Source organism: Mesoplodon bidens (genome assembly GCF_964165515.1).
Source record: "Mesoplodon bidens genome assembly, chromosome: 1".
In the NCBI taxonomy this organism is placed as follows: Eukaryota; Metazoa; Chordata; class Mammalia; order Artiodactyla; family Ziphiidae; genus Mesoplodon; species Mesoplodon bidens.
Window position 1 is genome coordinate 69824670 of NC_138176.1, and position 22641 is coordinate 69847310.

At 45.0% G+C, this 22641-nt stretch overlaps 1 protein-coding gene across 2 annotated transcripts in view; it reads left to right on the forward strand.

The window, feature by feature from the left end:
• Window positions 1-7334: 7334 nt before the first annotated feature.
• The window catches only part of STK32B (serine/threonine kinase 32B), a gene marked incomplete at its 3' end in the record, with an annotated part of 352809 nt that continues 337502 nt past the window's right edge, over window positions 7335-22641 (forward strand). For both annotated transcript variants that reach the window (XM_081233695.1, XM_081233696.1), the window contains exon 1: window positions 7335-7451. In XM_081233695.1, the coding sequence (XP_081089821.1) occupies window positions 7400-7451 (52 nt within the window). In that variant the 5' untranslated portion in view covers window positions 7335-7399. The remainder of the gene's footprint in view (window positions 7452-22641) is intronic.

Consider the following 22641-nt stretch of genomic DNA (forward strand, 5'->3'; position numbering starts at 1 on the left):
TTTTAAATCATTAGGGATAATTTGCTATCTGAGTGAGGTGATTTTCAACAATGAACTGGCTCTGCAAACCATTCCTTATCTTGGTGTGTCACAGCACAGCCTTTCTCATTTTTTTCTTTATAATATACAACACTGCCAAACAGAACATATTGAAAGAAAGTGCAAGCAGACAGTATTTACTCTAACTGAACCAGAATCAAGTTTTAAATAAAATAGGCTTAACAGAAACGATAACAAAATCTGATCTAGCAGACTCAAAAAAATGGCTTGGCACAGAAGACAGCCTGCCCGGAGAATTACATGAGCCTCTCCTGTATGATTGTGTTACATAAAATTAAAGGTTACAGCTGCTGGAGTTTATAGTTCTAAATGCAAGTCTGGTGAATGCTTCATCGTGTTCTCTGTGATAGGTCCAGCAGCCCCAAGAATCTACTCATGAAAATTGAAGTCAGAAAAAGCATCCCAGTTCTTATTTTCTGTGCCTCTATTTGGGATTTGAGATGTAACACAGAATCGTATACTCAATTTCGTGTCACATTCATAGGAGAAGCCTTAGACGGCAACTCTCATGGTCTTTCCACAGTCAACCTCCTGGGAAAGGCAGATACACTCAGGGCAGAGAAGCAGATGGCTTTTATTTTATTTATTTATTTTGCAGCTAGTCAGAAGACCACACAAAGCCTTATCAGTATGTGAGCCAGGCAAGAGGGCAAGACCTGTAGCTGGCTTCGCCTTGAACACAGCCGATACCAAGTTTAGCCATTCTCATTCAGGGGACTAGGTGACACTCCACATTGTGTAGGAGATGGAGGAGGAAGGTACTTACGTCAAAATAATTCAGCCAGATTGTGTCAGGAGGACGTGACCGATTCCTGCAGCCATGAAGGGTCATGACGAGGGTTTCTGGAGGCTTCCAGTCTCAGCTGTCTGCTAGGGAGAGCAGAGCGGGAGATGGAGGGTACCACCTTGTCATCCATCCCCCCTTTCCATACCTGGAGACCTGCCTGGTTGAAACTGAGTCTTGGTTGGGCGGGGGTTAGATTAAACGCGTGACTCTGTCTCCTTGACAAAAGAAGCCCTCACCCAGACACCAGTAGGAGAATGGAGTTAGTTCTCATCTGTCTTCTTTTGGCAGTGGGCTTCTGACTACAAATGTCCATTGGAGTCTCCTCTGTCTCAGTCTTTCCCAACAGCACCTGAAAAATCTTTTTCTGTAGAGTACTTTATGGAGCTGTAAGTAGGAAGAGTTAAGAACTGAGTGCTCTATGAGGAATGAAAACATAAACTTGTACTTAGCTTTTAAGCATATATTCCATGTATTAGACTTAATTATGCATATGGAGTCACTTCCATCTCTCATAAATCTAGAGCTATATGTGTCACATAATCCTCGGAACAAATGATGACTTTATAGATGACAAGCCACAGAGAACAATCATAAAGCCTCTGCTGGGCCCCCAGGATACCTTGGGCAGCATCTTCTCATACAAGGTGGTGGGATGCATTTTTACTTACTGGTCTCCTTAGTGCTCCTACCCCAGCGTCTGACACAAAATACAAGCTCAGGGCATGTTAACTAAAGCACTAAATGATAGTGAGGAAGCCATTTGCCAGAAGCAGTTTGGACATTATTTCTAACCAGATTTTTATCGGGTTCACTTCTTGTGAACCCTTCCCCCATGTAGCTCCCAGAGCATCCCAGACTTCGGGTTTCCTCTTATATGCTGGTTACTGCCTCTACATCTCCCCAGCCTGTTTTTATTAGAGGCCCTGGGGTTTGACATCTGGCATCTCCTTCTTCCTTGGTGTCTCCAAGATGATCTCCTCCAATCTCAGGGCCTGAAATGTCATTTATAAGCTCAGGATTCCCAAATTTACATTTCCAGTCTCACTTTCTCCGCTAATCCCCAGACATACCTGTCTAGAGGCCGGTAAGCAGCCACAGGAAACATGTCCCAAACAGGACTCCAGATCTCCCCACTTCCCCTCCCATCTCCTGCTGCCACTCAGCTCCCTGCCCCACAAAGGCACAGATCCTATCCTGCCCACAGTTTTCCCCAACTTGGTCAATGTCAATTTTTTCCTTCCGATTGTTCAAGCCAAAATCTCCTAGTCATCCTTGTTGTACTGGCTTCCCCCTCTGCCTGTAATGTTTTCACCCCAGGTATCCATGTGGCCAGCTCCCTCCCTGCCTTCTGGATTTTCCTCTGGTATCTGCCCAGTGAGGCTTCCCTGACCATCCCGCTTAAAAGTCCAGACGCCTGATTGGTGGCGACGGAGTTGGTGTTCCTTTCATGTTTCCCAGCAAAACCTGCATTTCTACACACCTGAAACCATCCTCAGTCATCATTTTGTCAGTGAATATTTGTGAGCATCATTTCTGTATCAGGTACTGAACAAGACCTCGGGGGTACAAAGATCCCTGTATACAGACCTGGCTGCCCTTGAGGCTCACGGATAATAGGAGAGAGGGTAGAATGTGGAAGCAAGGCCATGTGGTGTGGGTCCACGCATGCCTGTAGGGAGACAGCCTTGCTGCTGAGTAACTGTGGTGGTTGCATGGTGGCCCCCGATGAGATACATCCAAGTTCTAGCCTTGCTGCTGAGTAGCTGTGGTGGTTGCATGGTGGCCCCCGATGAGATACACCCAAGTTCTAGCCTTGCTGCTGAGTAGCTGTGGTGGTTGCATGGTGGCCCCCAATGAGATACATCCAAGTTCTAACCCCCGCCGGGAACTGTGAATGTGATCTTATTTGGAAAAAGAGTCTTTGCTGGTGTTTCGGGATCTTGAGATGAAAACATCCTGGATTATCTAGGTGGGTCCTAAATCCAATTTATAAGAGACAGAGGAGGAGGTGACATGGAGACAGAAGGTCATGCGAAGATAGTAGCAGGGATGGGGTTCTGCAGCCCTAAGGCAGGGAATGCCTGGAACCACCAGAAGCTGGAAGAGGCCTGTAACTGACCCTTCCTCAGAGCTTCTAGAGGGAACCCACCCTGCAGACACCTTCATTTTGGACTTCTGCCCTCCAGAACAGTGAGAAAATATATTTCTGATGCTTTAAACCAAGTTTGTGATAACTTGTTACAGAAGCCATAGGAAACTATAATACAATAACTGTGGCATTAAGGACAAGCCATTTGACCCTCTGAGACTCTTTTTCTCCATCTGCAAAATGGGGATCTTCCTAGCACCCCCTCATGTCACACAGTAACGTAGTGATGAACCATGCCTTACAAAAATCAGGTGTGAGTCAGTGTCCACAGATTTTTTTCAAAATGAAAATATTGCTCATTGTTTTTACTGATTATTAAAATAATACAAAATTTTAAAAAGAAAATAAAAATGATCTGAATTTCACAACTCCAGAAACAGCCACTATTCCCTACTTCCTTTCTTTCAGATCTGATATATATGTTTAATTTGTGGATCTAAATCTCCACCACTTTGCAACCATTTGGCCTTGGCTTAACCTCTCTGTGCTTTTGTCTCTATTAGTACAGGGATGATAGTCACGTCCACCTGCCAGGTTTGTTGTGAGGACTAAGAGGGGTGATCTATGAAAAGTACTTGAAATAACAGGCCTGACACAATATCTATAAATGGGTAGAGGGTCAGGGAAGGGGTTGCCTGGAGAGCCACACTTCCTGCAAAGTGCTGGCGTGGAGCTGACACGCAGAGAGTGCTCCATACAGCACGCTGCAGCTGCTATCCTGATCACCCCTGCACTCAGTCACTGCACTCCAGCGACCTGGAACAGCCGAGGCCCTTCTCGCTTGGCCTCCGGACTTTGCCTGGTTGCCCCTCTCTTCTCCCACCTGGCTGATTCTTCCTTGCCCTTCTGGTCTCAGCTAATGTGCCATCGCCCTCCTGTCAGCTTCTTTGAGTGTGGTTCTGTAATAGGGAAGAACAAATCTGACTCCATATTGGATCTGTTTCTTTTACTTTAACTTTTATATTCTATTGCTTTTGTAGCCTCTGGCCTGGAATATACAGGATTGCCCATTCTCAAGGCCCTGAATTTTAGAGGTATAACACTTTTCCATTCATATAGAGATAAAAGGTTGCAGAACAGAGAATAACATTTGCCTTGTTGAAGGTTATAGGAACATCGTGACCTGACCTAGTGGACAACTGCAAGAACAACGAATTCTGACATCAAGAAGTTTCCAACAACCAAATACACTCTCTCTCCTTTTAGTATAAAAGAAGCCTGAATTCTAACTTGGGGAAGATGGTTTTTCAGGACACTAGTCCACCATCATCTCAGTCCTTGCCCAACAGCTGTCTCTCTATTGGCCTGTCCTGGGGTGAGTGGTATGAACTTGGACTCAGTAACCATTCAGGGGCCTCCCCTCTGCCTTCACAGCCTGTGCTTATCCCCCTCCCCCTAATCAGAGTATGACCCGCTCTGTGAGTGTTGCCCTTGTCCTTCACCAGCCTTTTAAGCTTCAGCTTCATGGAAGCAGACCCTGTCTTACTCACTGCTGGGTCTGCCTCCAGCACCCAGCCCAGGGCCTGGCCCACAGCAAGTGTTCAGAAAATGCTTATTCAACAAAGGAGGAAGTGAAGGAACAAACACTCGTGACTCCTTTCTGGGGGACCCTGGGCCTGCCCTGACTCTCGGGGCTGGGACAGGTGCCTCCTGTGTTCCTGTAGCCTCCTGGGATCCCTTCCACACAGTACAAATCACAGTTAGAGATTTTGCATGCATGACTATTCATTGAATATATGTATTTGTCAGTTCTTTCTTTTTTCTTTTCGTTTTTTTTTTTTTTTGCGGTACACAGGCCTCTCACTGTTGTGGCCTCTCCCGTTGCGGAGCACAGGCTGCAGACGCGCAGGCTCAGCGGCCATGGCTCACGGGCCCAGCCACTCCATGGCATGTGGGATCTTCCCGGACCCGGGCACGAACCTGTATCCCCTGCATCGACAGGTGGACTCTCAACCACTGCGCCACCAGGGAAGCCCTGTCAGTTCTTTCTGTGATAATGCTGTGGAACAACCATCCCCTCAGCAACCCCCCCCCCCACCCACCAACAAATCTCACTGGCTTACAAGAACATATTTTTCTTGCTTGTGAGCTTGTAGTTCTGCTTCAGGATACACGTGGGGTTCAGGTGTACACCTTGGGTCTCTCATTCTGGGAACAGAGGCTACCCAGGGCCAGATCTTCTTGTGGTGGATGGCAAAAGGACAAGAGAGCTGAAACATGCAACATCTGAAGGCTGTCACTCAGAACTGCCACACTGTCACTTCCTCCCGTAGACCACTGGCCAAAGTAAGTCCTATGGCACGCTCCACCTCAGTGGTAGGAAAGTAGGAAATGCCCCCTCATTCCAGTGAGCAGTATCGAGGACAGGGAGAGAAGAAAAAATTGTGAGCCAACAGTACAGTTTACACCATAGCTAATTGCTGAGGATAATAACGAACACCTGTGTTGTGCTTATTAGGTTCCAGACATCAACATCAATTCATTTATTCTGCATAACAACCCAAGGAGGGGGGAAAATACTATTATCATCCCCATTTTGCAGATGAGCAAACTGAGGCCAGTAGAGGTTAAGTAATTTACCCAAGTTAGCTTGCTAGAGAGTGGCAAAGTGGAATGAAATCTGGGAAGAACAGGGCCCAGCACTCACGCCTGTTACAATCCCTCCTCCTGCCTCTTGGTCTAGGGGCTGTACCTCCTTTATCTTGGTTAAGTACCTTGCCTGGTGTAGACTGGCCACTCAGTCAATGCTTGTGGGCAGAATGAAAAGCAAGAAATAGTTATTGATCATTTGTTACATGCCAGGCCCTGTTACCTGCTTTTATAAATATTATCTGATATAATTCTCATAGCAACGCTGGGGAGTTAATATCAACCTCCCCATTTCACAGATGAGAGCTGGAAGGTGGGGGCACATACAGCTTCTAAGTGGTAGAACCAGTTCTGTAAATGATGCTTGTCTGATCCCTGAGGCCTAGCAGTTTAGGCCAATCCTGAAACTTTAGCTGGATGGGGCTGGCTCCGTCTGCTCGACCTCTGCCCGTTGTCTCTCGGAGTTTTCTTGCTGTGTTAGACAGGGAAACACTCCCTGCGTTCCCTCCTCCCCCACAGAAAGAGACAGACAAAGAGACAGAGACAGCTTGGGGGTGGGGGAGACAGGATAGGGAGATGAACCACTGCTTTCCACCAAAGCACAGACGGTAACTTAAGGCGCCCAGCAGATGGCAGGATGTGGCCAGAGACTCCTGGCTACCAGGCACCTGGGCGGGCAGGACTGCACCGCGCGGGTAACCTGCGCGTCCCTCAGGGAGCGCCCTCTGAGAGTCCGCGCTCGCGACCCACGAGAGCTTTGGGGCACACCCATGGTATCCCTGTCATTAGCATCCCCGTGCCCAGTCTGGGCTCCCCAGCTCCCGCCGCCAGGACCCCACCGTCCCAGATGCGAACCGCCCTTAGTTCAATTTCAGGGGACTCCCGAGGCCCACGCAGAGCCACTCCTAGGGAGAATGATTTGGGGCAAACCACGCCCCTTTGGGGACTCAGTTTCCACTGGAGAATGAAGGGGTTAGACTGAGTCCAAAAGGGTAACTCTACTTGCACTCATTAAACATTTAGAAAAACATTAAGAAGGAAGAGCGTGTTGCAGAACTGGGAGACACACCACTGCCCGGGTCTCAGTCCGAGTGGACAAATAAGGCCAATAGGGCGTCCGGGGGCCTCCCTTCGTAGCCAGGACCGACTAACTACTGACCGAAGAGCTCCTTTACCCCTGAACCCTACCTGACTCGAAAATGGGCAACAACGCTTTTTCTAACCGTTGGGTTGTTGAGAGGTGACATGGGATTGTGTTTATAAAGCCCTTGACTGAGGCCCGGCACACAGTAGATGCTCACGACTCGCTTACTGCCTGGAGGGAGCGCCCCGACTCCTCCGGGCCGACGCTGCGCTCAGCTCCGGTGGGTGCAGCGGGGAGGCGGCGGCCCGCGCCCTCTCCTCCAGGCAGCCCCCGGAGCTGCGCTCGCCCGCTCGCCCCCTCTGCGCAGCCCCCGCCCATTCCCTCCTTCCCCTCCTGCTCCTCCTCCTCTTCCCGCGCCGCCTCCGGTCTCCCGCGTGGAGCGCGCCTCGGTGGCCCCCGCGCCGCGAGCTCCAGCGTTCCAGGGCGGGCGCGAGCGAGGGGCGCGGCAGAAGAGCTAGCGTGGCCAGGGAGCGGCGGGCGAGGCGGGAGAGCGCCGCCAGGGGGACGCCCGGGAGGAGGGGGCGCGGTTCCCGCCGCAGAGCGGCGCTCAGCCCCCTCCGGCTCGGCGCGCGGCTGCAGCCTGGGCTGGGCGCTCGCAGCACATTCCGCACCCGCACCACGGCGGCCGGGCATGTAGTAGCGGCAGCTGCGGCAGCCGCCGCGGCGGAATATGGGCGGGAACCACTCCCACAAGCCCCCGGTGTTTGACGAGAATGAGGAAGGTAAGAGGGCGAGGGGCGCCTGCCCCGCGCTGCCCCCTCGGGCATCGGCCGGGTATCCCTCCTTCCAGCACCCTTGGCTGAGCGTCGGCTGTGTGCCCGGCCCGTGCCGGGCTAGGGGCTACTACAGAGGCAACAACTCCTCGCGTCGGTGCCCCTTAGGGGCCGGGACGGTGCCGAGCGCGAGCCCGGGCGGGGGATTCCGAGAGGAGAGTGAACCCGAAGGCTTCACTTGGGGGAGCAGGAGGGATGAGTTGACTTCGGAGGCGAGTCTGGATGTTGTTTGGGCTCCGGGGAAGCCGAGGTCTCCTTTAGAGCCCGAGGCTGAAGGAGGCGTTGTGTGTGTGTGTGTGTGTGTGTACTACGCATTTGGTCTTGTGCGCGGGCAGGTTCCAGGCTGCCCTCCTCATTCGCCCAGGACAGCTTAGGGAAACTTTTCTTGATTAAACTCTGTCTGGGCGGAAGGCGTCCCGCTGTTGGCAGCCTCCCAGGTGGAGGAGTGGTGTAGGCTGTCCAACCTCATCTAAACTCCAGAACTGGGTTCTTGTGGCTCAGATCGGTAGAGCTTCGTATTTGGAATAGCAGAAACCCTTTTCCAGCGCTGTGTGTCTGTGGGCAACTTCCTTAACCTCTCTGAAACCTTTGTTTCACCTAGGAGAAGAGACTTAGGATAACCGCTTACTACCTTAGGGGGTCATTTGAAGCTTAACCACTGGTAATTCATGTGAGAAGTGCCTTGTAAATATAATAAGTTACAGAGCTCTGCACAGTGTTGTTTATGTGTTAACTTTGCCTCTAAAAGCTCGGTTTCCTATTGTACTGGTTTCTCCAGTCTCCACCGTGCCCCCGAATGAGAGCCAGGTCTATTGAGCATAGTCCATGTGCCAGCCAGTGTTCTAGGGCTTTACATGTGCTCACTCAGGCCTCATGGCAACCGTATGAAGTGGGTACTTTTGTTGTTCCATTTTACAGTTGAAGAAAGAGATGTGTCCTAGTCAGAGCTGGCTTTGAGGCTGGACAGTCTGCCCTGGAGGCAATGCTTCTTGTGCCCAGGAATAGGCTTGAGGGCATCAGTCATGATCTCTAAACCTACCAAGGCTGTGGGTGGTAGTCAAACGCTCACCCTGGCAGTCCCTCTGAAAAGAATACCTGAATACAGTCAATGTAATTGAGTCAGGCCCATTTGGTCCTTTCTTAAAGGAGTCCCTAGTCTAGTGGCACTGAGTACCATCCATGGTGATAAGGGCAGTGAGTGGGACCAGTGCAGGGGCTTGGAGACCCAAGGAAGGCTAAGCCCTTCCTGGTTGTTTAGTCTGGAGCACAGGTAGATAGGGAGCCAGGAGTGGACAGACAAGAGGTAGCCAGGTGAGTGGGGGAGGCTCTTGTGTATCCCAGGAAGCATTTGGACACCATGTAGCTGAACTCTTCCCCAGTCAAGTTCATAATGACCCTGAATTGCTCTATGGAAGCCAAAGTGATCTTGACACTTAAATCAGTATTTAAATATGTGCTCTGGTAGAGACACATCCTGCTTGGGGGGGATGTGGGGCAGGCCTGTCCCTTTGGGAGAACTTCTGTCCTGTGAAGTTACATTCAGGGGTGCTCAGACCCTGTGAGAAGATACACTCATTGACAGATGGAGAGGATGACTTGGGCCAAAAACTTTCTGTTCTCAATCAGTCAAAGGTTTCCTGTCTATTTTGGGGAATGGACCTATATTAGTCTGCTCAGGCTGCTATAACAAGATACCCCAGATGTGGAACTCCCTGGTGGTCCAGTGGTTAGGACTCTGCACCCTCACTGCCGAGGGCCTGGGTTCGATCCCTGGTCAGGGAACTAAACTCCCATAAGCTGCGTGACATGGCCACAAAAAAGAAAAAAAAAAAAAAGAAAGCATTCACAAGATACCCCAGATGCTTAAACAAAAGAATTTGTTGTTGGTGGTGGCTTAAACAACAGAAATTTATTTTCTCACTGTTATGGAGGCTGGAAGTCCAAGATCAAGGGGCCTTCAGGGTTGGTTTCTGGTGAGGAGGGCTCTCTCCCTGGCTTGCAGACAGCCTCCTTCTCCTTGGGTCCTCACATGACCTGTGTGCTCAAGGAGATAGAGAGAGATCTCTGGTGGCTCTTCCTCTTCTTATAAGAATGCCTGTCCCACAGGGTTAGGGCCTCACCCTTATGACCTCACTGAATGCTAATTATCTCCTTAAAAGCCCTCTCTCCAAACATAGTCATGTTGGAGGCTAGAGCTTCAGCATCTGAAGTTTGGAGGGGACACATTTCGGCCCATAACAGGATCCTTTGATGAAAGCCATGGACTCCTTTCCCAGAAGAAAGCACAAACTTATGCATCACTCCCAATTTTAGAGGTTCATGGTAGTAGCCTGGGTCAAAGGTCACGCTTTAGGTAATTTTTTAGTGTCTTTCTCTTTTATTTGCAGAGTAAATTTGCTTCCCTTATATCGACAACTGTCTCTATCCTTTATCCCAGAAAATATGCTTTAAATATTTATTGGCAAAATAGTTATATCTGGCGTAGCCAACCTTTTGATTTTCCTGCTGTTGTTCCTCATTCCAAAAGTGGTCGGGCTCAAGGTCAACTGCCTGGTTGAAATACAAGGTTAGGACTCTCCTCATTTTGCTGGCTTCCAGCTCAGTGAAACATTAACTTGTTTGATTTTGCCAGCATATGTCTCAATACCTGTGAAAGTAACACACTGTTATTTGCTGCCAATTGGTTCGCTTATTTCATAGGCATGTACTGGTCATCTTTTCTGCACGCACCCCTGTGCTGGGCAGCAGGAATATGGAGAAGATGAAGGCAACGTTCTAACCCTCAGGGAGCTCACAGAGCAGATAAACAGCCAGGACAATGTAAGAGAGCTCAGGGGACTGTGGTATCCTACAGGAGGTGCCCTAACCCTGGGGCAGAGAGGAGGGGTCAGAGAAGACTTCCTCTTAGACTGAGTCTTGCAGAAATGGTAGAAGTTCCCAGGAAGGAGAGGTTGGTAGATAGGGGAAGCGTGTTTCAGAGGGAGGGAACAGAATGTGCAAAGACAGATGGTGAAGAATAAACATGGCTCTTTGGGGAGATTGTGGGGACTTTAGTACTCCTGCAATGTGGTGTGTGAGGCTGGAAGCTACAGGAGATGAACCCTGAGTGCTGGGCTGGCCTTAAAGGGCCCAGTGGCCATGTATTTGGAATTGACCTTATGGACATATGTAGTCACGGAAGGATTTTAAGCAGGGCAGTGACATGGTCCGGTGACTGAACATGCTCTCCCAAACCAGAGTTGCTGAGTGGTTGAAGATGCAGATACCTACACAACCAGAACGAATCTGATTTGTAAATAATTTAAAGCTAAACTATAGCTGAAAATTTGCCATTGTGTAATTGTACCATAACTGTCTACATTCTGATGGCAAACATTTAACTTGCATCCAGATAATATTAAAAACTGTAACTTAGTGATGCATTGTGTGGACTCCTTTTCATACCTAATTGGGAATCATTATCACAACTCAGCCAGGGAGGTCTCAGAATCTGCATTTTACTAGAGAGTTTACAGAGGACCTCCGGAAAACTGCCCAGGGTCCCATGGCCTGTGTATGGATGAGCTCGGACTCATGAGTTAAACCTCCAGGGCTGTTTAACTCCAGAGTCTGGTACCTAACACTGTTTCCTGTGCAACCCCTGAGGACCTACAGGAAAATTCATCCCTCATAGATGTGTAGGACCAGCGCAGAATGAGACTAGCACACAGGATCGGGCTCTGATAGAGGTCTCTTTATGCAAACGTCTATAGGAGGATAGTAACAGTGCATCCTGACGGCACTTGATCATTTACAATAATCAGCTACCATCTCCAAAAAACATTTTGTTGAGTTGTCATATCATAATGCAAATTCTGGGAATGAAAGCAAAATCATCTCCCTTTCCAAATTCGTGTCAAAATTGTTTTTAAGTTTTTTTTCCTTTACTGTCCTAATCTGTGTCTAGACATTTTTACATAAGGGTACACTTGCCACACAAAATGATTTCTGCTTTTTCTCTTAGCATCATGTTTGAAGTAGTTTATGTTAACATTTTAATGGACTATAATATTCCATCTGATGGAACTATTGTAACTTAAATGTTTTCTTGTTGTTAGACATGCAGGCTGTTTTCAGTGTTTCATCTTTATAAGTAAGTTGCCTGAAAATTTTATACATAAAGCATTTTTCTTCTTTTAAGTGAATTCCTTAAAATGAGGTGCAATGAGTGAGATTATTGGATCGAAAGGATTGAATAACTTCTAGGACTCCAGAAACATGTTCTTAAATTATGTTTCCAAAAGGTTTTTTTTTTAAATATCAATGTTTTATCAATTTATGGCCTGTACCCACATTTGAGGATATCAGTTTCACAACCTTGTAAACAGCTCTGGGTATTCTCATTTTAGATTGTTAGGAGTTAAAGGGACATTTAAAAAGAAATGTAACTTCTGTATTATTGTTGGGCCAGGTAACTTCACATGCAGCATAGAACATGAAAGCATCTTCTTGGTTAACATAAATATACAACAAATATACAACAAAATTGCCTTTGTTATCTGACTAACACAGTCAGATAACAAAGGCAATTTAAAAAATCACTCCCTGGGGCTTCCCTGGTGGCGCAGTGGTTGAGAGTCCGCCTGCCGATGCAGGGGACGAGGGTTCGTGCCCCGGTCCGGGAAGATCCCACATGCCGCGGAGTGGCTGGGCCCGTGAGCCATGGCCGCTGAGCCTGCGCGTCCGGAGCCCGTGCTCCACAACGGGAGAGGCCACAACAGTGAGAGGCCCGCGTACCGCAAAAAAAAAAAAAAAAAGAAAAAAAATCACTCCCTGAAGTTGCAATCATGCTTCACTTGGAGACAGTCTTTTGAACCTGGGGTGTCCCTGTCATTGTGATTCACAAAGTGGTTGAAATCTATTAATGGGGCAGGATTCACTTCCAACTTTGTCTCAACTTTTTTAGAACTTGGGGCAAGCTCACTTATGTTATACATTGCCTTTTCGTCCTTGTACCAGTTGTGGCTTGTGCAAAAGGTGGAAACCAAACATATTCTGAGAAAGTTTGGAGTTGCTTTGAATGCACTTTGTTCTTTATATAGAGAGTACGTACAGAAGTAGAGGCTGGAGAGAGGCCATGTAAGGGATGTGGGCTTATGGGCTTGGTGTCCATATGTGTATCAGGCATGTGTGTGTCTAATGCAGGAGTCTAGAATGTAAAGCTTAGATTTTAAGATCTACACCTCACTTGAAAGTTCATTTTGATTTGTCTTGGGGGGGATGAAGAAAATTACCATAAATCAATCTGAGATGGTTAAGTAGAAATGAATTGTAGGATGCATTTATACCTTTCAGCCCTCCTAGAAAATAAATATGGACTTCATAAGGATAAACCGTGTATTAATCATCTCTATAAAGTCAGACATAAGTATACACACTAATGGATTTCGTTGACTATAACGCACATGCTTTCCGATGTTTTAACATTTCTGAAATTGGGATGTGCTTTATGATCACTGCTGGTCATGGTGGTACTTGTGATGTAATTTTATTGTTTGTACATGGTCACAGTTGTTCGTACTCATATGATATATGAAAGGTCTAAAGGAACTCTTTTAAGGGATGTGAAAGAATCACATCGTAGATTAATTGGCAGCATTTCTCCCTTCTTGGTGGCACATAAAGTAATAGTGCATTTAATGTGGGTGGCACCTGAAAGTAGATGGAATAGAGCATGCCAACCTCCTTCAGCTGCAAGTGACAGAAAAGCAACATGAGTTCCTTTAAAGGGAATTAATTGGCTCTGGCCACTTCTCATCACTTCCATTCTGGTCCAAGCCAGCGTCACCTCTCTTGCTTAGGTTGTTACAATAACTTCCTTAACTGGTCTGCTTACTTTTACCCTTCCCCTCTTCAGTGGCACCTCCATGCAGCAGCCAGAGTGATCCTGTTAACATGGGCATCATTTTTCGTGCATTGGTCTCCTCCTAAGTAGTTACAAGCTCCTTAAAGTAGGGATGTGGTGTGATTGATTCACTGCTGTGTCCCCAAGCCCTAAAACACCTGGAACATAATAGATGCTCAATAAATTTTTGATGGACAAATCAATCAATGAATGAATGGAGGTGTAAGTCTCATCAGCTGTGGCTGGAACCAAGTTCCTGAATACTATCATGAGAATTCTTCCTCCTTGGATTCTCTCCTCTGTGTGTCTCCAAGCAGGCTCTCTCCTCATGAGGCCCTTACCACCCCCAGGCTCACAGCCTCACAATTCCAAGTGTGCAAAAGGGAGTATCTTTTTCACCATCGTTGCAGAGAACATCCCAGGATTAGTTCCGATGGGTTCTCATGAGGTCTTGGGCCATTCCTGCACCAATGGCTGTGACCAGGGAGACTGAGGCTCTAACTGGCCGGGCTGGATCTCATGCCCCCTCTTGGATTCAGGGGGTGGCATTGGTTCCCCTTGAGGCATTGGGACAAAGAAGATATGTGAAGAATATTCTCAAGGAATATTGGAGTATCAACAGAAGAAGAGAAGTGGACCCTGGGTCAGGCAGGTAAAAACAAACAGAAGCATCTACTCCAGTGACTATTATTTTTGTGTTCCTTGAAACATGGAACATTCCTTGTTTATTTTGTTGCATATCCACTTCTGCACTAGACTGTGACTTCCTGAAGAGCAGCGATTCTTTCCTTTTCATGTTGGTATCTGCAAGGCCTAGAATGGGGCCAGTGAAGGCCTATGGCAGCTCTTTGTTGAATGAGAGATGAAAGTAATAACTTATTGGGGGCCAATTTCTTCTATTCTTCTGAGTTCAGAAGCTGTTGAGAAACAAACGAAGACATTTCAGGTGTATTATTAATAAAGTTGGTTTGGAGAACTGACTTGGATTTGAGTCCAGAATGGCCTTTCTATTCTTGTCCCTTAATTTCAAGCTTGAGACTTGCTTGGGCAGAGAATTGAGTCTGTAGGGTGGGCTCTGGGACCGTGGTTCCCAGTCACAGAGAAACCCAAGAAATTTCCAAAAAATGGCAACCTGTAATGATCAATGGATATCAGACTCTTGTATGTCATGATCTGGGCTTTCACTTCTCTTCCCATGGAGAGAGAAGGCAGATCTTTCCCTTAGTGCTTTCTGGGTAAGACAAAAATCCCTCTTTTATGGGACAGCAAAAGGGTGGAGAGGGGAGATGGCTCTCACGATATGAGCTGGAGTGGATAGGGTGTTAGGATGGCGACAGGATTTATGATGAGTCTTGAGGGAAGGGTTTAAATGCCTTGAGAGAAGAAGGACCGGTATTTTAGAAGGATCCATCAGCATAAGCTAGCACTGAGCTTAGGCATTCTCCTGAGAGAATTGGTAGGAACAAAATATTCTTAGCAATACTCAGTTATCTAAAATCTGGGCTCTGAGCTATTACAGACAGAGATGGAAAAACTGTTCTACAAAGAGCAGTGAGAGTCCTGACACCCTAAACGGATATTCTCCTGCAGACAACAATGGGGACAAACAGTTTAGGATACCAGGGGAGAATTGTGCACCAGAACTACCAAGAAGAGAAAATCAGGCTTATTAGCCAGAGCCAACCAAGGAAAAAGTGAAGAGCAATATTGTTACTGATGCTGCAGTCTAACTCCTTTCAGCCCTTGGTTTTTCTGACCTTCTTGGAGTGTCCTTAATCACTGAGGAGTCTGGCCTCTGGTTCCTCTTTCCATCTGTGAAGTCAGTAATACAAATAGGCCCCATTCTCTCAATGTGGGGCTTTACCACTGTTCACCCATATCCCGTCCCTGTTTATTTCCATGCAAAGAATTGCCCTTCCTTGTCCCGTTGCAGTTCTGTGGGAACACGTGACTCGCTTTGGTCAATGTGAGCAGAGGCAATGTGTGTCACATCTTGGAAAAAGTATTTACGAACTAGGTATGTCTCTAGCTCTGGGCAACCACAATGTTCTGGATGCTGGAATTTACTTCAGCCTGGCTCCCAGAGTGAGTGCAACGTGGCACGGAGGCCGCACTGACTACCAGCCCACCTGACCTGGGACATGGCATCAGTGAGACAGACACTTCTGCTTTTTGAAGGCACTGAGATTTGGGGCTGCTTGTTACTGTAGCATAACACAGCCTGTCCTGACTGGCACACTTACCAAAACCAGCTCTCCCTCAGGCAGAGAGCATTCACTATTTTACAGTTAATTATTATGTTAGCTGTATTGTTATTATAGATACTCTTTATCATGTTATTTTCCTTCTATCCTGATTTGCTGGGAGGTTTTATTATCAGTGAGGGTTGAATTTAAGTAAATGCTTTTTCTCCATCTGTTGAGATAATATGTGGTTTTTCTCCTTTTTCTTTATCTGACTAGGTGAAGAATCAAATTTTTAGAGTATTCTTAAATAATAAATCAACCTTTCATTCTTGGCATAAAAACCACTTTCTCATGATGTGATATATTATTAGATTTGATTTGGTAATATTTTGTTTATACATTTTTCATAAGAGGATATTATGAACAGTATGCCAATACATTTGAAATTTGGATAAAATAACTACTTTGGAAAACACAACTTAGCAAAAATAATACAAGGAGAATTTAAATATTAGAATAATTCTATATCTATTAAGGAATTGAACCTGTAGTAAAAATTTTCTTGTAAAGGGAAGTCTAGGCCCAGATGTCTTCATAGGTGAATTCTTCCAAATGGTAGAAATAATAATAATGATAATCTTCCGCAAACTCTTCCAGAGAAGAGCAAGAAAGAGCACACTTTTAATGTCTTTTAAAAAAATTTTATTGAAGTATAGTTGATTTACAATGTGTTAATTTCTGCTGTATGGCAAAGTGACTCAGTTATATATATTTATTCTTTTTCATATTCTTTTACATTATTGCTTATCACAGGATATTGAATATAGTTCCCTGTGCTCTACAGTAGGACCTTGTTGTTTATCCATTCTATATATAATAGTTTGCATCTGCTAATCCCAAACTCCCAGTACTTCCCTCCCCCACCCCCTTAATGTCTTTATTAGTTTTTTTAAAAAATAAATTTATTTATTTTATTTATTTTTGGTTGTGTTGTGTCTTTGTTGCTGCACGCAGGCTTTCTCTAGTTGTGGTGAGCAGGGGCTACTCTTTGTTGTGGTGCACGGGCGTCTCATCGTGGTGACTTCTCTTGTTGAGGAGCATGGGCTCTAGGTACGCGGGCTCAGTAGTTGTGGCTCACGGGCTTAGTTGCTCCGCAGCATGTGGGATCTTCCCGGACCAGGGCTTGAACCCGTGTCCCATGCATTGGCAGGCGGATTCTTAACCACTGTGCCACCAGGGAAGCCCATCTTTATTAGTTTTTTGTATCAAGGTTATTTTGGCCTCATTAAAAGAATTTGGAAGTATACCTTTTCTTGCAATTCTCTGTAAGAGTTTGTTTAGGATTGTTATTATTTCTAAGTTTCACATGTATGGGCCAAATGTTCATAATATCTTCTTAATCTTTTCAGTGTTTGTAGGATCTGTAATGATATCTTCTTTTTTAATTCTGATTTTGGTAATTTGTGTTTTCTCCCTCCTTAATTTATTTTTTGATTGGTCTTGCTTGGGTTTATCAGTTTTTTAGATTTAAAAATACCCTTGGCTTTCTTAATTATTATTTGTTTGCTATGAGTTACTGGTTTATGTTCTCATTTTAATTTTCTCCTACGTACATTTTGGTTTAACTTGCAGTTCTTTTTCTAGGTTTTTGAGATAGAATCTTTGATCATTGATTATATTTACCCACATATTCTGCTCATTATTTCTTCCTTCACTTGGAAGTTTCCATTGGAATTATCTTCATTTTGCCTGAAATATTTTCTTTAGCATTCCCTTTAGTGTATGACTTCTGGTGACAAATCTCACTTTTTATTTGTCTGAAAATGTCTTCATTTAAACTTTGTTTATGAATTATTATTTTTCTGGATATCAAATCTGTATCGGCAGCTTTTTCCTTCAGCATTTTGAAGATATGATTCTCTTGTCTTGTGGTTTTTATTGTTTCTGATTAAAAGACGACTGTCAGTACTAGTTTTTGCTCCTTTTCAGCTGACATGTTTTGTCTTGCTGCTTTTAAGAATTTTATATTTTGCTATAAAATTTAAATCAGAAATTAAATCAGAAATTTAATTACGGTTTGCATAGGTCTGGCATTCTGGCCATTACCTCCTGTGGCTCTTGCTTCTTGTATCTGTGCTTGAGTGGTATTGTTATTTTTGTGGGATTCTTATTTTGTCTTCTAATATCACTTCTGACATTTTCTTTCTCCTCACATTATCAGACTCAAATTGCACAGATATTAGGCCTTATCACTATGCCTCGTATGGCTCTGACAATATTTCTGTATTTTAAAAAACTCTTTTCTTTCTCTTTCTTTTTAGTCCGAATATTTTCTTCTACCCTATTTCTTTTGTAATCACTTCAGGTCTCTCTATCTGCTATGAAGTATAACTTTCAAGTTCTTAATATTCATTGTTGCACTTTTCAGTTCTAGAATCAACATTTGGTTCTCTTTTATGGCTTTCACCTCTGCTGAAATTCTCAAAACTTGCTTTTTAATTATTTAAACCTATCAATCACGTTTACTTAGAAGACGTGTTTGATAACTCCATTATTTGGTAACCTTTTTTTTTTTTTTTTTTTTTGCGGTACACGGGCCTCTCACTGTTGTGGCCTCTCCCGTTGCGGAGCACAGGCTCTGGACGTGCAGGCTCAGCGGCCATGGCTCACGGGCCCAGCCGCTCTGCGGCATGTGGGATCTTCCCGGACCGGGGCACGAACCCGTGTCCCCTGCATCGGCAGGTGGACTCTCAACCACTGCAACACCAGGGAAGCCCGTAACCTTCTATTTTTATTGACAATTGTTTCCTTTTAGACATCTTTTGTTTTCTCATTTACCTGGTTGTTGTTTTCTTAATGACATGCTGGGCATTATTTAGGAAACATTATTTAGAGAAATAATTTGAAGCTTTGGATGATGTTATGTTTCCTTAGAAAGGTTTTCTTTTCGCTTTTTGTAGGCATCTAAGCTGGAGCACCAGGAATTGCTTTTGATCTCAATCCTCACAGAGATTGAGATGATGAGACGTCCTGTGAGGACAGTTCTCATCCATTTCATACTCATTGCTGGAACAAAGCCCTTTGGCCTCCTTACGGGAAGTGCAGAGTGTACCAAGCCTCTTCCTTTTTGGTAGACTCTGATTTTTAGTATGTGTCCTGTCCCTAAAGCCTGTGAGGTCTTCCAAACCCTGTGTGACTTCTTAGCCTCCTGAAAGCTGTTTTCAGATTTGGCAGATACCTCTTGAGGAAGAGTGATCTCAGTGCTGGACCCATCTCTTTGGGCTTTTCTTTTTCATTGATGTTCAACCTGCAGCTCCTTACTCCTTTGATAGCTCTATGAGTCCTTCAAATAGATTTTAAAATATATATTTTGTACAGTTATCATAGTTCTTATTAGCAGGAAGGTTGACCAGAAACACTCTAGTCGACCAGAAGCAGAAGTCCTCTCCTCAGTGTTTATCTGTGCATAATGCCTTCTATTTTAATAATAAGCTCTCCCTGGTACCCGTGTCACCTTAGGTCTACCACCCAACACGCCTCACTTTCACAACCATACTTCCCCCCAAAACAGTCTTCTCTTGGTGTCCTCACTTTCTCATGATAACTTGGTCCTTAACTCACTACATTGGCTTCATCATTTCAGTGAAATAGCTCTGAGTAGTCACCATGATCATTTGGTTCTTAAAACTAGCATATGATTGTAAGTCTTTTCTTTCTTGGAAATAAGAAAATGAGCTCATGCATAAACTCATGATCCAACTGAAGAATAGAGCCTGTCTTGTACTTTTGGAGCTCCCTGGGCTTCTCCCTGACTCCATCCCCTTTCCCACACTTTCTCATTACTAACCATACAGTGTTTAATTGTTATTGCTTTATGAAATTTATAAAAATGGTACCACGTTTTATGTATTCTTCTGTACTTTGCAGTTTTTGTTCAAGATTGAGTTTCTAAGATTCACCCACGCTGTGTATAGCTGTACTCTCTTGATTTTCACCAATGTATAATGTTCCATCATGTGACTGCACCGTGAATTTTATCCTTCCTACTGACAGTGGACATTTGTACTCTTTCTAGTTTTTGGCTATTATGAGCAATGCTGCTATGAACAATTTTGTATATATCTCCTGGTGCACATACGCAAGAGTTTCTCTAGAACATATACAATTAGGAAAATGGCTGGGTCATAGAATAGGTGTATGTTCAACTTTGTTAGATAATGGCAAATTGTTTTACAAAGTAGTTGTACCAATTTACACTCTGATTAGCCATGTATAGACACTTCCATTGCTCTACATCAGTATTGTTGTAAAGAAATATGATGAAGTCACCAAATGCAAGCCACATTTGTAATTTAAAAATTTCTACTAGTGACATTATAAAGGTAAAAAGGATTAGGTGAACTTAATAATATACTTTATTTACCCTAACATAACTAAAATATTTTAATTTCAATGTCAAAATTATTGAGATATTTTACATCCTTTTATTCATACTAAATCTTTGAAATTGGGTATGTATTTTACAGTAACAACGCGTCTCAATTTGGACTAGCTACATTTAAAGTGCGCAAAAGCCACATGTGGCTCATGGCTACCCTGTAGGACCACACACCTTTCCTTCCTTGCCAATATTTAGTATTATGGACTTTTTCATATTCGCCGATCGAATGAGCATAAAATGGTATCTTATTGTTGTTTTAAATTGCATTTCCTCACTAACAGGTTGAGGTGTCTTTATATATTTCGTTCCCACTTTTGTGAAGTGCCTGTTCATAGCTTTGTTAATTTTTCTTTTAGAAGTCTGCCTTTTTGGATTGATTTGTTCTTTACATATTCTAGATAACTCTTCTTTGTCAGTTATATGTGTTGCAAATATTGTCTCCTATTTTTTGATTTCCCTTTTTAAGTCCTTTATGCTGTTCATTGGCTGTTCCTTCTCCAACTTCTTTGCAAGTTCAGCCTCCTCCCCCTTGCAGTAAATCTTGGAATTCCTCAATACTGAGCCCTTGTACCTCTTCCTTAGCTCTCTGTACTGTCTCTCCAGGTAAGATTGCCAACCCCTACATGTTCAGTCACTCTGTACCAGTCTGAGTGCAGTCAGGAGACCAAAGCAATGTCAAAAAGGGAAAATGTAGTACAAAGGACTGTCATCTAGTCAAAAGGTTAACTTCAAAAAGGATTCAGGACTCTAGGAGATCCAGAAGTAGCAATTTCAGGAAAACAGCTGCTCCCGCTAGGGCTGAGGGTGAGTTAACAAGGAAAGAACTCAGAAACCTAGAAGAGGGCTTCGCTCTCCATCTAGGCTGTTTCACATCTCATTGGGAGGGCCTGGTTGTCAAGAGGAACAGGCATCCTACTGGGTGGCACAGAAGCTTGCCGGAGGATGCTGGCTGCAGCTTGTGCAGGAGGGCCGCTGAGATAAGGGCTACCAGGTCCCCTGCGCCCCAGCCTACTGCAGCACGTGGAAAGCAGCACACTGGAAGAAAAAGGGACGTCCCTTCCTCCCACTCTGGACCGGCAGTGTCTCGGTTGCGCCCTCTATTGGCCATGGCGAACATGAAGCCAGCTGGAAATAAACGTCCACAGGGTCCTGTCCAGTGTTACAAAGCAGTGGATTTGGAGCTGAGAGACAGCACATGAATAACTGGTGCCTATTCCTCTAAAACAGTGACTCAGTAATTTATTTCCTTAATTCACATTTCTCCCCTGGGCTCCCAGTCTGTGTGCCTGTGTATATATTTTCACTTGGATGTCTCAGAAGATTTAATAACTCAAATTCAAAATGACCTCAATCAAACTCATGTGTTTTTCAGAGTTTCCGAGCTTAGTGTACACACAGTACTATCATTTACCCAGTTGCAGGAGCCAAAATCTCTGAGGTTTTCTTTGATCCTTCCATCTCCCTCACCCCCGTGAATCCAATTAGGCACCTGGCTGTGTTGATTTTACCTCCCAAGTATCTCCCAAATCTGCCCTTTCTTTCCAGCCACACCACTACCATCTCCATTCAACATCGCCCCTCATGGGACCCCTGTGCTGCCTCCTGACTGGTCTCCGTGCTCCCTCTTGCCCTTTCAGTATCTCCTCCATCCAATCACAAGAATCACAGTTTTAAATCATGAATATGACCAAGCTGGTCCTGCTTAGCGGTCCTTAGTGGCTTCATTGCTCTCAGGACGAAGATTAGGAACGTAATATGGCCTCCAAGGTTGTATGGTCTGGAACCTGCCCAACTCTCCCATCCTGTCTCATCTCGCGTGAGTTCAGTTCACTGCGTGGGTTAAATTGCTCAGTGCAAAGTTGTTAGAGTACCTGGCACAATGGGCACTGTCCCATCGAGTTAGCTACTCCCCTCATTCTTCCTGTAATCAATGCTGTTATTTATACTCTTCGACCATGCCAGCATTCTTTCAGTTTCATGTAAGCTCCATGCCCACTCCTGCCCCAGGGCCTTATCACTTGTTCTCTCTGCCTGAAATGCTCTCCCACCCACCTCCACCCCACTTGGCTTAGTTATCTCCTACTCATCTTTCTTCAAGGTGCCTTATCTTATGCCCAGACTGCGTCATGACCCCCAGGGAACCCCCCTCAAATTACCATGTGCCCCTTCGTTACATTTATCACGTTTGCAGTTCTTTGCTTATTTGTGTGAATCCTTCATTAATGTCTGTCTCCCGCGTGAGACCGAAGTCTCTATGAGGACAGGGCCTGTGACTCTTGTAGTGTCTAGTGTGGGTCCCACTGCTTTTACAAAGTGTCTGTCATTGTAACTGCTCGTCCTTGACCGTCTGCCAGGAAAGACTAAGAAACATCACTGTGTAACCTATGAAAGGTAACAGCTTCCCTCCTTGTATCTGAAGGAGTCTGTCTAGGGAAAGGGAAAACCAAATTATATTTAAGAAACACCTTGTATGGGCCAAACATTGTTCATACATGATTTCATGTGGTCTTTAGAATAACACTTCACAGTAAGAGTGGTAACTTTGGCTTCATTTTATACCCAAGGATATTGGGGTTTGGAGAAGTTGACTAAGTTGTCTTAGGTGATAAAATTGTGGTGCTTGGTCTC